At 48.5% G+C, this 16300-nt stretch overlaps 1 protein-coding gene across 10 annotated transcripts in view; it reads left to right on the forward strand.

Annotated features, from left to right (window-relative positions):
* Window positions 1–16300, forward strand: part of LOC139170349 (polypeptide N-acetylgalactosaminyltransferase-like 6) — a 306275-nt gene that overhangs the window by 202286 nt on the left and 87689 nt on the right. For all 10 annotated transcript variants that reach the window (XM_070757439.1, XM_070757437.1, XM_070757438.1 and 7 more), the window contains one exon: window positions 8017–8124. In XM_070757439.1, the coding sequence (XP_070613540.1) occupies window positions 8017–8124 (108 nt within the window). The remainder of the gene's footprint in view (window positions 1–8016; window positions 8125–16300) is intronic.

Genomic DNA, 16300 nt, shown 5'->3' on the forward strand with positions numbered 1-16300 from the left:
AGCCATCCCGAGTCTTCAGAGAGAGGTGGCATACAAATCTAATTAATTCAATTCAATTCTATTCAATTCAATTGGGTGGACATGGGCAGTGGTGTGGGGACAGGACCGACAAACCACCTACCACTCTCCTGGCCCCTCTTAGTGATTCTCTGCTACCACCCTTGTCTCCTACCACCCCCCTAAAGCATCCCTCCTGGGGGCGGTACCCCCAACATGGCTGCATTTGGTCTAAAAGAAATAAGATATAAATGAAGATAGTCTGAATGGCATTAATTAATGCATGGAAGAACAAACAAGTGTAGGTTTAATTATAAATGAAAGGTCTAAGATATTTCAAAGGATGATTTGGTGACATCTAGTTTGTTATAGTTGCATATAAAAATAGGAGTCCATAGTATGGTAATAAATGCATGTTATGCTCTAATAATTTCTAATAATGGAAATCTCAGCTATGAGTTTTGGGAAAAATGAAAATATGTACAACATTCTGAATATGATTTGAGAAATTGGGGGAGAATTTGCTTTTTAGATGACATAAATCAATGCTAACAAGAATATGTAGAACAGTTGTTAGACCAATTGTAAATTCAAGTCTGAACTGATTACTGTTTGCTTAGTAAAAAGTCTATTGTGGTGGAGGCGGAATAGCACGTGAACATAGATAGTGGGTAAAAGGGGACACTTTATTATAAAATTCCAATTAATTAATTAATTGAGTAATTAAATGACCTGCGAAGGTAAAATGATTAGAACGGGGCGGAATCCCTTGTCCAAAAACCTTTCTAAGCAACTTTTGGATGAAAGCTCCTTGCCCAGGTGAAGGGGAGTGGGTACCTTATCCCTGCCCCCTTCCCCAGGCCACGCTGTTTGGTGTGTGGGATGGCTCACCCCCAGTCTCTGGGTAGCCCTGGCCAGTGAGCCCCAAGGGTGGCCCCCCTCCTCCATCCAGGCCGGCCTCGCCCTGTAGTTAAGAGGTGGCCTAAAGGAGATCACACAGTTGCTGCTTATGCCCCTTTCTGCCCCTTCCAGCCCCCAAGTGACCACAGAGGGTGTTGTTAACACTAGATGGAAGAACGCCCCACTAACCACCCCTCCCAGTGTAGTGTGGAGTAGGGAAAAAAACAGCTATGGCAGAGCCAATTTGCCTTGACCGCAAAAAATTCCTACTCGGCCCCCGAAAGATGACTCCACCTAAGCACACTGAAACATGGGGAGGGAGGGAGGGTGTCTTCTGCTGTTCCCAACTGCAAAGAGGGGTGGCACCAGGAGGGTACCTCCCTCCTCCGGCCCGCCCACGAGACAACCGGTGCCTGCACACACCACTTACATCATGTGGGCAGTCTCGCTCCCTCATGTGAGACTGCCCACCCCCACCCAACAACATGGCGTCCTCCTTGTTCCCTGTTCCCCACCACAAATGCTGCCGGCCAGGTAAGGGGCCAATGGTCCCTTGCGGTGAAGGCAGAGTAATACACGGACACAGATAGAAGATAAAAGGGGTCACTTTATTATAAAATTCAAATTAATTAATTAATTGAGTAGCTAAATGGCCTGCGAAGGTGAAAAGACTAGAATGGGGTGGAATCCCTTGTCAAAAACCTTTCTAAGCAACTTTTGGGTGAAAGCTCCTTGCCCGGGAGAAGGGGAGTGGGTACCTTATCCCTGCCCCGTTCCCCGGGCCATGCCACTTGGTGTGTTGGACGGCTCACCCCCAGTCTCTGGGTAGCCCTGGCCAGCAAGTCCCAAGGGCGGCCCCCCTCCTCCACCCAGGCTGACCTATCCCTGTAGTTAAGGTGAAGGACCGTTAACCACCTCCCAAGAGGTGTCCTAAAGGAGATCACACAGTTGCTACTTACACCCCTTTCTGCCCCTTCCGGACACAGCAGGGGGTCAAATTATTAAATTATGCCCCCTGCTCCCCCTTGCACGCATTTGTGCAGGCACCTTTGCAGGTTGCCCAAGAATCGGTCACTACCCTCGTCTGTTAAGCGAACCCAGTCTGCTATGTATAAGCACAATTTAGACGCTTTAATCTCAGGGTGCTCGGCCACCCCACCACCAAGTTGCAACTTTTTCACCACTCTGTTTACTCTCTTCTTGGCTTTGTTCACCCCCTTGGGATTCTTAGCCTGTCCCCAGAAACATCGAGGGATAATACTCGAACATACCAAACGTGTACTTGGCCAAAAGATACTAATGATCCGAAGGTCCACCATTATATGCCACAGCAGGTCAACACCAGACATTACGCCCAAATCATTTCCCCCCAGATGTATCACCAACCACTCCGGCACCCTCTTAACTGCCCCGCTTTTGAAAAGGAGCGGGAGCAAACTGCTCCATCGTAGGCCCCTCCAGCCGAACCACTGGACCTCAGCCCGGTGGCCTAACTCCAACTGCATTCCAGGAGCCGTGTTCCGAGCTCTCTTCTCAGCTCATATGACCATGCTGTGACTGCAGACCAAAACCCTGGGTTTAAACTCAGTACCATCATCTGAAAAACAGGAGGAAACAGAGCAGTTTGAAAAGACGGTCATTGCTGGACGCCCCCTCCAATCACCTACTGGAGTGAATGTAAGACTGGAAGACCACAGATCACCATCTGTCAAGGGACCTAATCTCTTCCTTGCTGAGCCCAGCGCCAGCTGCCAACGTAGCTGCTCCAATCCAGAAAGAGTGTTAGCCAAATTGCCTAGGGTCCAGCCCCAGTTGCCTCAAGACCTTCTTCGTAGTTGCCCAAAATTGGTACCGTGTTAACAGCCCCCCATTGGGGTGACAGAACAGGGGGCCTGGAGCCTCCCCCCTCTGAGCCCAATACACAATTAGGGCAAAAACTGGACAAAATCTTGTGTCCTTAGTCTGAAAGAGCCTTACCTTGGTGCCTCTGCTCCTTTGGTCTGTCTTGGAGCATCTAAGCGCCTAAGGGCCTGGCCAGAGGCATCCCCCTGGACGCAGCCAGCACCTCACTGATTTGAAAAGCTCCAAAGAATAGGGAGATAGTAGTTGCATGAAAAGGGGCAGCCTCATAGTTTGAATCAGATAACCTGCACCACATCACTCCCAGGCCCAACAAGTGCTCCACCACAGACGGGCACCTGCTATCTCCCTCAGCATGGCCCGGCTCCCTAAACCAACACACTATGGCATGCCTAACCCAAAAATCAGCTGACATATCTGCAAAACCCCTAGACTTCGCGATGAAAGCCAGGCCATCCATCTTACCTTGTATAGTGTGTGCCGATAACCCTCTGCGCTTATTGAGGACACAAAACTCAAGTAGGTGTTCTACTGGTATAGGCCAAACCTGTTTGTATCCCCTGTCCTGGCAAAAACCCCAGAATTCCCTACCTGCCCACTGATAAGTCCTCCTCGTACTCACAGCCATGGACATGTCCACCGCTCTGTTTCTCTCAGCTTCCCAAGCCGCCAAACATGTTGCAGAATCGCTTCGGGATGTTCCTCTGCCTGTGGAGCAAGTACCCGGAACCTGGCCAACTGCCCCTGGGATAGAGCATCTGCCACCTCATTCTGCAGGCCCGGGACATGGCATGCCAAAAACAACATGTTACTCTCCAGGCATCTCCGCATCAGATACCTTACCAAGCACATCACCCTCTTGCCCCGTGAAGACAACAAATTGACCACGTGTACCACTGCCATATTATCACACCAGAAATGCACTGTTCTATCTTTGAAATGGGGGGCCCACAACTCCACAGCAACAACGATTGGGAAAAGCTCTAAAAAGGTAAGGTCCCTGCACAACTCAGAGCCTAGCCATTGCGGCAGCCAACATGAATGGCACCATCGCTTGCCTCATATAACACCAAAATTAGCCACCCCCACTGCGTCAGATTTAACCCGCAGCTCTCTCCGCATAAGCATGTCCTGCCTCCAAAAGGAGACCCCATTGTACATTGCCAAAAATGATTGGCACAACTCCAGATCCCTTCTGACCCCTGTGGACAAACACACCCTATGATGGGGCATGACAAAGCCCTACATTGTGGCATAAAGCTGATGCATGTATGCCCTGCCCGGCGCAACCACGCAGCAAGCAAAGTTTATCAAGCCAGCCAATTCCTGGAGCTGCTTGAGCATCACTCTATTGGCCATCATGGCAGCCAAGACCACTGCCCTGAGCCTGTCTAACTTGTACACAGGTAACTGAACGTTTGCGCAACTGAATCCAACTCAATGCCCAGGAATGTGAGTCTGATGGTGGGCCCCTCCGTCTTCTCGTGCGCTAGGGGAACACCCAGGTCAGAACACAAGGTTCTGAAGGCCTCCATTCTTTCCCCACATGCCCCACTGTTGGCAGGTACTGAACCTCTCTGGAGCACCCCATGGGAAGCACCCTATCCACAAAGAACCCCCCGTCAAAAGTGAAACCTAGCAGATCAAAATCATCAGGCTGAACCACCAGTAAATGAAAAGCAGACTTAATATCACATTTTCCTAGTAATGCCCCCTCGCTACACTCACATACCATTCTCATCTCTGCATCTAATGGGGTGTATTTCACTGAGCAAAGCTCCTCGTGTATGTGATCGTTAACAGAGTCTCCTGGTGGAAAGGACAAGTGATGAATGAGCCTGAACTCACCTGGAGTTGGGGAGTTGGGAGTTTCCCAGTGGGAAAACTTATAGGGCTCCAAGGGGAGGGGCCTGAAAAGACCCCAACACTCAGCCCTCCTCTACCTCCCTCAATATCTTCTTCCGCACCACATCCTCCATACCTATAACCGACCTCAATTTCCTCAATGTGAAGGCTCTCTGGGGCCCCTGGCACAGTATCCTAAAACCCTAATGGGTGTTGGTCCCCTTACCTTGAGCACCTCACTGCTGGGACCTCGGGGGGTTGTTGTGCTACTGCCACCCCAATTTCCCTGGGCCCGGTAGCAAGATGTAGTAGGGTGCCTTCCATTGCACAGGGTGTATGCATGGCTAAACCTGCACTGCGCCCTTAAGCAGCCCCCCTAGCCCCGTATTCATAGCAGATGGTGGGGGGATGAAACCCTGGCCCAGACCCTGGGCGGGAACCCTGACTCAGCAATCCTGAGTTAACCACAGGCCAGGGAAAGGTCGTCTCCTTGCCTGATGTAAGCAACAAATGGCCAGTGACAGTCTGGTCTTCCGCTGGTACCGTTGTCTGCTGCATGGCCTGAAGCCACAAATAGGGATGCCTCATGTCCCAAGGCCAAGATTTTTTATGTGCCACATACCTCTGAAATGATTCATCATATTGTCTCCATGTTGTGCCACCAAACTCATGATACGCTTTCAGAATTAGGTTTTGAAACTGATTGAGCTCATGAGTCCTGTGTACGTCATCCTCCACCACCAAAAGGCATAAAGCCACGATACTGTGCCCTTATCTATCTTGGGATCCTTAGTGTCCCCAGCCTGCTTCCCATCATCCTTATCATTATTCTTTTTTGTCTTCTCCTTCAACAGGAGGCTGAAGATGTCCACATATGCCCCCTGCCATATCTTTCTCTTAAGGGCCTATGATACGTGTAAACCTAACAGGGTATCTGGGAGGCCCAGGGGCATGTTGTTGTCGCTCTCACCCTCAGACAGGTCTGAGGAATCCTGATGGGACTCATCCTTGCTATCCTCATCCTGCAACGTGTTCTTATCTGATTTGCCTTTCCCTTGTGTTTTCTGGCCGTTTTGGCCCCCCATACCTGGGAACCAATTCGTGATGAGCCTGCCTTGTATCTGCCCTGTTTTTTTGTTTCACCATCATGGCGCCCGCCCTGTGGTCCCTTTGCACACAACCACCTGTGGTCAGGCACTGGACACTTACTCCAGCGGGCCGAGCCCTAATCGTCTTCATCCGTGAGTGCCCAATGCTCTGAGGCCAACTTGCGCCTGCTCCTCCTCTCACACGCTCACCCTAGAGTCCATTTCCTGGAGTCCATTTCCTCCTAGAGTCCATTTCCTCCTCCAACCCTGAACTATCCAGTTCCTCGCCAGAGTGGAGCTTTGAGACACCACTCTGGTGACACCCCCCAGAGCTGCCTTCCCGTAAATCCAACTTGGCTAGAAGAACAGACAGCAAATGGGTGGGTATCACCATCTCATCCTCCTGGGAGTCGGCCTGTTCATCCCCCGACCGTTCCAACCCCCAGCTATCATTGGCAGGATGCCCTGCCTTATGGCCTTATCAGGTGGCTGGCCTCACCTTGCCCTCTGCTGCCCACATGGGGGCCTTCCCAGCTCGCTCCCTGGTGCTGGCCCATGGTGACCTAACTGCTAGGCCTGCCCCAGAAGGGGGCTTACAAGGGGGCTTGCGGACCTTCTTTCCGGGAGCCGCCGGCGTGGCCTCTGTCCAAAGCCTTGTGGGGGCCCGCTTCCACCCCGTTCGATGGGGCATTGGGGGGATGGACCCCCCTCTCGCTGATGCTGGTATTACCGCCCCCACCGGTGGCCTTTCCGTGCCCCTGGGAGTCTTTCCATCCACTCTCTGGGCGATGCTAAGAGCCCCCACAAAAAGCTGCCTCCACTTGGTCCTCCTCCCTGGCTGCCCCCCAACTGTAGCCCGGTGGTCTGATAGGACCTGTCTGACCACTCTCTGCTATGTCCGGGATTGCTCCTCCACCAGCCGCAGCTCCCTTTGTTCTTCCCCATATGCAGCGACGAGCTGCGGCCTGGCGTGTTGTTGTCTTCTGCTGTGCTCTGCTGCAAAGAGGGGCAGTGCTGGGAGGAGGCCTCTTAAATACCTCCCTCCTCAGGCCCGCCCATGAGACAACCAGCGCCTGTGCGCCACTTACGTCATGTGGGCAGTCTCGCTCCCTCATACAAGACTGCCCACCCCCACCCAACAACATGGTGACCTCCTTGTTCCCTGTTCCCCACCGCAAACACCACCAGCCAGGTAAGCAGCCAACGGTCCCTTGGCTTTGGTTTTCCCATGAATATATTCATATGTATTCATATTCAGCAAAGGAATGAAAATATCCCTGAATATGTTTTGTGTGTGTGTGTGTGTGTGTAATTGATAGACCAGGCAAAAAGAGAGGGAAGAAAAGAAGTATTCTGTGTAAAAGAAGGCTGATTAATCTCCCAATATAATTGAAAATAGACATTAAATGTTTAGAGCATTTTTGCAGCATCAGATTTTTTTTTTTGCCTCTGGACATGTCAGCACCTGGATATCCCTTCAACTTTAATTCAGATATATCATAAGCATCAGTACTACTTGTATTCATTCACCCCAGATCTTTTGAGTCATTTTACTATATCAGATTATCATTGTCTTAATTATGAATGTCAATTTGATTTTCTTGGCATAAACCTGGTGTAGCTTGTCATTTTCTTTTCTGAGAGGGGCATATTTAGCTGAATAGCAATAACAATAGCACTTAGACTTATATACCATTTCACAATGCTTTACAGTCCTCTCTATGGTTAGGATTAGGTAACTCTACCCAGACCTCGGAAGGCTGAGTCAGTGAGAACTGAATTGATGACAGTCAACATAATTAGCCTGAAATACTGCATTCTACCTATTGCAGCACCACAGCTCTTTCATGAAGGCCCCAGTATTCATAAGCTAAAAATGTCTTATGAAAAGGTGCAAACCCCTTAACCTATGTGGGAATATTTTTTTTTTTAAAAAAGTGGGTGGATAGATATTCAATCAGATGATAGCTCCAGGCTGATCTTTTTGGGCCTAGAAGATAGAAATGATGATAGGCCAGGAAGTAGAGGATCATCAGTAATCAGGGAAGGTGAAAAAAATCCAAAATGAGGTATTGGCAAACCATTTCTAAATAGTTTCCAAAAATATTGCATGGATATATGCAACAAATTATTAAAAGTGAATTTTAGCTCCGTAAGGACTTTATCATATGCATAAAGACCCTAATTCAATTGTTTTTCTATTTTCAAATAAACAAAGGACTACAACCAGAATAAATCTCAAAGATTTTAAATATTGTATCTGCTGGTATTCTCAGTTGCTGTTTAAATATTGTGATCACATTTGAAATTCCTTTTTTTTCCACAGGTCTGGATGTGTGGAGGTTGTATGTTTGATGTTCCATGTTCTAGAGTTGGGCACATCTATAGGAAATACGTTCCCTATAAAGTCCCGTCTGGTACCAGTTTAGCAAGGGTAAGTTCCTGGACTCTCTGACTTTAAAAAGTCTACATTACTGTTTTGCTTTATTTTAAGTTATAGTCAAATATCACATCCCCAACTTCCAATCTTATCTTGAAGAATTTGTAATAAGAAATCACCTTTAAGAATATTTTAGAAATATTAATTTATGGGCACTGAAATAGAATAGATGCCATAATAGGAATGATCAGTCACAAAAGTACACATTTACTAGAAGGAAAGCTGGTAATTGCATGGAAATCAGCAGGAAATCAGTGGTCTTTTTAATTTTCTGGGCAAGTGGAAGACGTTCTGTGACCAGGAGTGCCTGTTGTCAGCTTTAATCTGAATATCAACTAGGGGATCTAGTCCCCAAGTGCTGGAAACAGTGAAGGACCAGCTCACAGCGCTTCTGCCAGCAAAAATGGAGTTCAGGAGGGCCACTCCATTTTAATTGGCAGAGGGTTGCAGGAGGCCATCACAGCTGAAAATGGAACTCAGGAGCCCATTTTTGCTGGCAGAGCATTTGGGCCACCATAGGTGCCCATGACACACATGATATCAAGCTGGCCATACCACCCTGGCCACATAAACCGCAGCCCTGCAAGGTCAAACACAATGCTGATGCTGCCGTAGGATGGGCAAGAGGTGGGATGGCATGGAATGCCATTCTACCGGCAGAAATAGAGCTGTGTGTGTATGCCATGCATGCAAGATTCAGTTTCTGCACATGTTCAGCAGCCAAATCTCACCGCCCCAGCCAGCAGCAACATGCACGTGCCGTGCATTTGAGATTCAGTTTCTGCGCATGTGCAGCAGTTGAATCTTGCCTCCCCAGCTAGCAGCAACAGCACCGCCCACTAGGCGGGCCCAGAGAGTGTGGCGCTCATCTGCCATTGCTGGTGCTGCCGATAGGGTTGGCCAGTGGCCACAGGACTGGATCCTGAGAGGTGCAGCAGCAGCGGCGGTCATTCCCAGTTGGCAGCGGGAAGAAATCCTCCAGGAAGGAGAGCAGCTCATCGGGGAGACTCTGGCAGGTGGGCGACAGGGGCGCGGTGGGCAGTTCTGCTGGGAGCACCGCGGAACTGGATCGGACATCTTGTACACAGCTCGGGATGGGAGCGGGGTGCGTCTCCTGACCGAGCAGCTTGGAGAGGTGGTGTAGTGGATGGCCAGGTACAGCATCTCAATCTTGGTTAGGCTCTGCCTGGCTGGTGCCACTGAAGTGGGCAGGTAGCGGCGCAGTGCGTGCAGGGCCTGGGCCAGGTGTTGCATGCAGAGCTTCTTGTATTGGCTGGTGCTCTGCCATATCCTACGCCCACCTCCCCATCTGCCAGCCCTGCCAGCCCACCAAGGGGTCGCAGGAGTCCAGGGAGGAGACCAATGAAGCACTGCTGGAGCCCAGGCCACCCTTGGCTAGGCACAGGCAGCAGGAGGGCTGTGGGGTCTGGAGATGAGCAGTTGGGTGACATGGGCCATGGCTGCAGCGCTGTGCTTCGGGCCACGACTTGCTCGGCCGCACCGAGAGATGCCTGCTGTAGCACAGGAGAGTACAGCTGCACACCCGGAGCTTGGATCAGCCACTGCTGTTGCTGGAGCTTTGCTCTGCATTTCCTTGTTTCCACCACAGAAGTAACGAAATGCCAAGCAAGGCTCCAGCAACAGAGGGGGTGGGCCCATGTTCCACCGCAAGGCTGTGCTCTCCCCTGCTGCAGCAGGCTTCTCGCAGGGTGCCGAAGGGGCGGCTGAGCGAGTCATCCCATCACTGTGGCGAGAGATGCCTGCTTCGGCGTACATGGCCAGAGCTCGGGGGTGACGCTGTTCAGTCATTTGACATTTCCTCACTTCCACATGTGGGCAAAAGCAAGGAAATACCGAAAATTGGCAGAACGGTACGTGCATGCTTTGCCTGTATATATATATATGACAAATTATGTCCTGGAATTCAATTCAATTCTATTCTTTATTTGGATTTCTAGACCGTCCTTCTCCAGCAGACTCAGGGCAGCTTACAAGACAAATCGATACAAAATACAAAATTTATGAAACTCAAGCATAAATCCTAAATCTAAAATCCCAGACACTAAAAACCATTTCAACCAAATTCATCCCAATCACAGTCATACTATCAGCCAGAGGAGAATGTCAGCACTCAACGGCCCCAACCCTGGCAGCAAAGGTGTGTTTCAAAAGGCTAAGGAGGGTGGAGGCAGTGCAAATCTCTGAGGGAAGTTGATTCCAAAGGACTAATTATGCTTGTTTCCTTGCTTAGCCTTCCTCTTTTAGAAATTTGTGAACTTCTTATAATTACAGCTCCTAGATCTGGATGACCTCTATGTGGGAGCAATGAATTCATTGCATTGAAATAATGTCATTAGTCATCAGCCAGAATTCTGAAGATCAGATCTGGTAGTCTTACTTTGAGGCATCCATTGAAAATATAGATATACAGTGATACCTTGTCTTATGAACTTAATTGATTCCGGGACGAGGTTCATAAGGTGAAAAGTTCATAACACGAAACAATGTTTCCCATAGGAATCAATGGAAAAGCGATTGTGCAAGCCCAAAATTCACCCCTTTTGCCAGCCGAAGCGCCCGTTTTTGCGCAAGTGGGATTCCCCTGAGGCTCCCTTCCGTGGGAAACCCCACCTTTGGACTTCCATGTTTTTGCGATGCTGCAGGGGAATCCCAGCATGGAAATCCCAGCATCACACAAACGGGTGCTTCACTGGCAATGGAAGTCCAGAGGTGGGGTTTCCCAGTGAGGGAAGCCTCAGTGAAATCGCAGCATCGCAAAAACACTGAAGTCCTTGAAACCACACCTCTGGACTTTGGTGTTTTTGCAATGCTGCAATTTCGCTGAGGCTTCCCTTGCTGGGAAACCCCACCTCTGGACTTCCATTGCCAGCGAAGCACCCGTTTTTGCGATGCTGGGATTTATTTATTTATTTATTTATTTATTTTATTATTAGAGTTGAAAGGGACCATGCAGGTCATCAAGTCCAACCCCCTGCCTGTGCAGGCATCTTATTTATTTTATTTATTTATTAGTTGGACTTGTATGCCGCCCCTCTCCGAAGACTCGGGGCGGCTCACAACAAGTAAAAACAGTCACAACAATCCAATTAATTAAAATATTTAACGATTTAAGAAAACCCCATGTAATAGCAAACACACACACAAACATACCATGTATAATTAACATGCCCAGGGGAGATGTTTAGTTTCCCCATGCCTGACGGCAAAGGTGAGTCTTAAGGAGTTTTCGGAAGGCAGGAAGAGTAGGGGCAGTTCTAATCTCCGGGGGGAGTTGGTTCCAGAGAGCCGGCGCCGCCACAGAGAAGACTCTTCCCCTGGGACCCGCCAACCGGCATTGTTTAGTTGACGGGACCCGGAGAAGGCCCACTCTGTGGGACCTAATCGGTCGCTGGGATTCGTGCAGCAGGAGGCGGTCTCGGAGATATTCTGGTCCGATGCCATGAAGGGCTTTAAAGGTCATAACCAACACTTTGAATTGTGACCGGAAACTGATCGGCAGCCAATGCAGACTGCGGAGTGATGGTGAAACATGGGCGTACCTAGGTAAGCCCATGACTGCTCTCGCAGCTGCATTCTGCACGATCTGAAGTTTCCGAACACTTTTCAAAGGTAGCCCCATGTAGAGAGCATTACAGTAGTCGAACCTCGAGGTGATGAGGGCATGAGTGACTGTGAGCAATGAGTCCCGGTCCAGATAGGGCCGCAACTGGTGCACCAGGCGAACCTGGGCAAACGCCCCCCTCGCCACAGCTGAGAGATGGTTTTCTAATGTGAGCTGTGGATCGAGGAGGACGCCCAAGTTGCGGACCCTCTCTGAGGGGGTCAATAATCCCCCCCCCAGGGTAATGGACGGACAGATGGAATTGTCCTTGGGAGGCAAAACCCACAGCCACTCCGTCTTATCCGGGTTGAGTTTGAGTCTGTTGACACCCATCCAGGCCCCAACAGCCTTCAGGCACCGGCACATCACTTCCACCGCTTCGTTGACTGGGCATGGGATGGAGATCTTAAAGCACCCCAGCCAAGTGGCAGTCCAATCTCCTCTTGAAAGTGTCCAGAGTTGGGGAGTTCACAACCTCCGCAGGCAGGTTGTTCCAGTAGTTGATCGCTTTGACCATCAGGAAGTTCTTCCTTACTTCTAGATTGAATCTCTCATTGGCCCTCTGGTGCTCTGGAGAATAGAGTGGCTCCCTCCTTTTTGTGGCAACCCCTCATATACCTGTATACAGCTATCATGTCCCCTCTGTCTCTCCTTTTCTCTAGGCTATCCATGGCCAGTTCCCGCAATCTCTCTTCGTAAGTCTTGGTTTCAAGTCCCATAATCATTTTGGTTGCTCTTTTCTGCACCTTCTCTAGAGTTTCAATGTCTCTTTTGAAGTGTGGTGAACAGAACTGGATGCAGTACTCCAGATGTGGTCTGACCAGGGCGTAGTAGAGTGGTATTAATACTTCCCTGGTCTTTGAGTGTATCCCCCTGTTGATGCAGCTTAGGATAGTGTTGGCTTTTTTGGCCGCTGCTGCACATTGCTGGCTCATGTTTAGTTGATTATCCACCAAGACTCCAAGATCTCTTTCGCAGTCACTACTGCTAAGTGGGGTTCCTCCCAGGCTGTATGTGTGTCTAGGTTTTTTTTTTTACCAAGGTGAAGGACTTTGCTCTTGTTGACGTTGAGCTTCATGTTGTTAGTGTGGGCCCATAGTGTTAATCTGTCTAGATCTTTCTGTATTTTGAGCCTGTCCTCTAGGGTATTGGCTACCCCTGCCAGCTTGGTGTCATCTGTGAATTTGATTAGTTCCCCTTCTATTCCCTTGTCCAGGTCATTGATGAAAATATTGAAGAGTACAGGGCCTGGGATAGAATCCTGTGGTATCCCACTGCCTACCTTCTTCCATGTGGATTAGGAACCGTTGAAGACAACTCATTGCGTGCGATTGGACAGCCAACTGTTTATCCATCTGTATGTGTTGTAACCTACCCCATTTTTTTCTAATTTGTGGATTAGGAGATTGTGGTCAACTTTATCAAAAGCTTTGCTGAAGTCCAAGTATATGAGGTCTACTGCATTGTGTTGGTGTTGAAAAATGATATGAGGTTGGTTTGGCATGATTTGTTTCTGACAAACCCGTGCTGGCTGTTGGATATAATGTTGTTTGTTTCTAGGTAGTGGCAAAGTTGTTTTTTAATTATTTTCTCCAGTATTTTTCCAGGTATAGAAGTCAGATTGATTGGTCTGTAGTTGCCTGGGTCAGTCTTTTTACCTTTTTTTGTGGATGGGGACTACGTCAGCTCATTTCCAGTCTTCCGGAAGGTCTCCAGTGGTCCAGGATTTTTGGTAGATGAGGAGAAGTGGTTCCGCAGTGGTGTCTGCCAGTTCTCTTAGGACTCTGGGGTGAAGTCCATCTCGCCCTGGTGATTTGTACTCATTGAGCTCCCACAGGTAGCATTCCCCGTAAGCTGTGCACGTGCGCGCCCCAAAATACCCCCCGCACACCCTTTTCCATGGGTGCACGCTCCACATCCCCCTGCCAGCCCATGGGGGGGTGGGGGCGGGGAGGTGCGGCATTAGGAGGAAAGGGAGCCATGGCCGCCCCTGCCTCCCCACAGTGCCTCCGGTCAAATGCGCAACTGGCTTCTTGGCCCTGCCCCCCGCCCACCCGATCTGCCCCCTTTCCTCCTCCGCCACCTCCTGTTTTGGGGCGCGACTTCTCCTGCAGCGGTGGCAGCTGCGGGACGAAAGCGCTGCCAGCCAGGGGGCTGCGAGAGAGGGCTTTCTCCACGGGCTTCGGGAATGCCCGCCCCGCCCCTCTCATAGCCCCTTCGCTGGGAGCGCTTTTGTCCCAGACTTCCAGCAAGGGGGCTGAAGTAGAGGCAGGGCAGGCGTTCCCGAAGCGCTCGGAGAAAGCGCTCTCGCAGCCCCCTCGCCGTCGGTGCCTCCATTCCGGAGCTCCGCCTCATAGCTGATCACCCTGCCGCTGCCCCACAGCTACTGCCCAATGCCGCTGCTGAGAGAAAGAGAGAAAGGGGGGGGGAGAGAGAGATAGCAAGAGAGAGAAGAGAAAGAAATCAATAGAGAGAGAGAAAGAAAACAAGAGAAAGAGAAAGAGAGAGAGAGAAAGAGGGGGAGAGAGAAAGAGAGAGAAATGACTCTTGATTTAAAGCATATGGTAAAAAGCACCCAAATAATAACAGAGAAAAAAAACCCCAGCCATTTATGTGTGTGTGTGCGTGAACTCTTGAACCATTTCCAATAGCTCACCTCTAATTGGAAATGGTTCAAGAGTTCACACACACACACACACACACACACACACACACACGGGGGGAGGAGACAGGGATGGAAAAAGAGAAGATAATAATAGTAATAGATTTTGGTTTTGTTTTATTATTAATTTCTTTTAATAAAAAAAGAAGGGATTTTTTTCTTATTTATTTATTTATTTACTTACTTACTTACTTACTTACTTACTTACTTACTTACTTACTTACTTACTTATTTATTTATACTTCTATGCCGCCCAGTCCCAAAGGGACTGTCGCTCAGACACTATACTTTTCCGTCCACACTGAAAAAAAATTAGAGGGGACACAAGTAGTCCCTTATTGTGTTTTTGTCTGTGTTGAGTTCGGTTCCGGGGCTATTTGTTGCAGACTTTCAGGTTGGTTGGTAGGTGGTTCCATTTTGTGTGAAGACTGATGCAAAGTAGGTGTTGAGTAGGTGTTTTCTGTGATTTCATTACCGTCTTCGTTTTTTAGTGTAGTGACTGTTTCCTTGATTTTCTTCTTGTTGTTTATCTGCTGGAAGAAACTTTTTTTGTTGTCTTTGACTTTCATTGCACGGTATTGTTCATGTTGGGCCTTTGCTGTTTTTATTTTTTGCTTGCAGGTTTTGGCTGTTTGCTGATATTCTGCTTTGGTTATGAGTCCTTCTTTCCATTTTTTGTATTTGGCTTTTTTTTCTTTTATGTTGCTGCGAGTTCTTTATTTAGCCAAGCAGGTTTCATTTTGGTCTTCCTGATTTTCTTTTTCATGGGGATTGTATTGTTTTGGGCGTCTATGATACTGTTTTTTAGGGCCTCCCAGGCTTCCTGTGTGGTTTTACCCTTTAGAAATTCCTTCCAGGGTTTTTTTTCCAGGTTTGCTCTGAGCTTGTTAAAGTCCACTTTTCTGAAGTCTGGGACTCTAGTGGTGTTGGGTACAGCAGTTGGTGATTGTAATATGTGGAATTTGAGGATGACATGGTCACTCACCCAGTGTCCTTTCTTCTTCAATTCCCTCTATCATTTCTTCCCTGTTTGTTAATATTAGGTTGAGTATTACAGTCCCTCTGGTTCCTGTTTCCACTTTTTGGGTTAGAAAGTTATCAGCGAGACTGGTGAGAAATCTATCAGACTTTCCACTTGGATTCCCCTGCTGGGATTCCCCTGCAGCATCACAAAAACATAGAAGTCCGGAGGTGGGGTTTCCCATGGAGGGGAGCCTCACGGGAATCCCAGCAGCGCAAAAATGGGCACTTCACTGGTAATGGAAGGTCTGGAGGTGGGGTTTTCCAATGAGGGGAGCCTTCACCTGACAATGGAATTCCAGAGGTGGGGCATCCCAGCGGCGGCAGGTTCGTAAGGTGAAAATAGTTCGGAAGAAGAGGCAAAAAAATCTTAAACCCCAGGTTTGTATCTCAAAAAGTTTGCACGATGAGGGGTTCGTAAGATGAAGTATCACTGTATTTCACTCAGAACTTCTCAACATAAAATATAATAAAATGACCAATTGACTTGACCAATATTGCAGGACAATGATGCCGTTGAACAGGATACTTATAAAATATTCCTTAAAGACAAACTAACAGAAGTAACACACTTTCTCAGGAGATGGCTTGTAATATTAACTAAATTTTGAAAGAGAATTCTTATAATGATGAAATATTTTTCTAATTAGAAAAAGATGAAAATGCAGATGACTGTACCACAACAGTACAGTCCTTTCAAAAATCCTATACAAAGTATTTTCTCCATTTCACTAAATTCCATAAATGTAGTATAGAACACATTTGTAAAACACACAGAGAAAGATTGATCAATTGATTCCCAACTATACAATGGTGGTGGTGGGGAGACAAACTTTGGCAAGATGAGATTTTTGAAGGCTTTCTGG

Source organism: Erythrolamprus reginae, chromosome 7 (genome assembly GCF_031021105.1).
Source record: "Erythrolamprus reginae isolate rEryReg1 chromosome 7, rEryReg1.hap1, whole genome shotgun sequence".
Taxonomy (NCBI): Eukaryota; Metazoa; Chordata; class Lepidosauria; order Squamata; family Dipsadidae; genus Erythrolamprus; species Erythrolamprus reginae.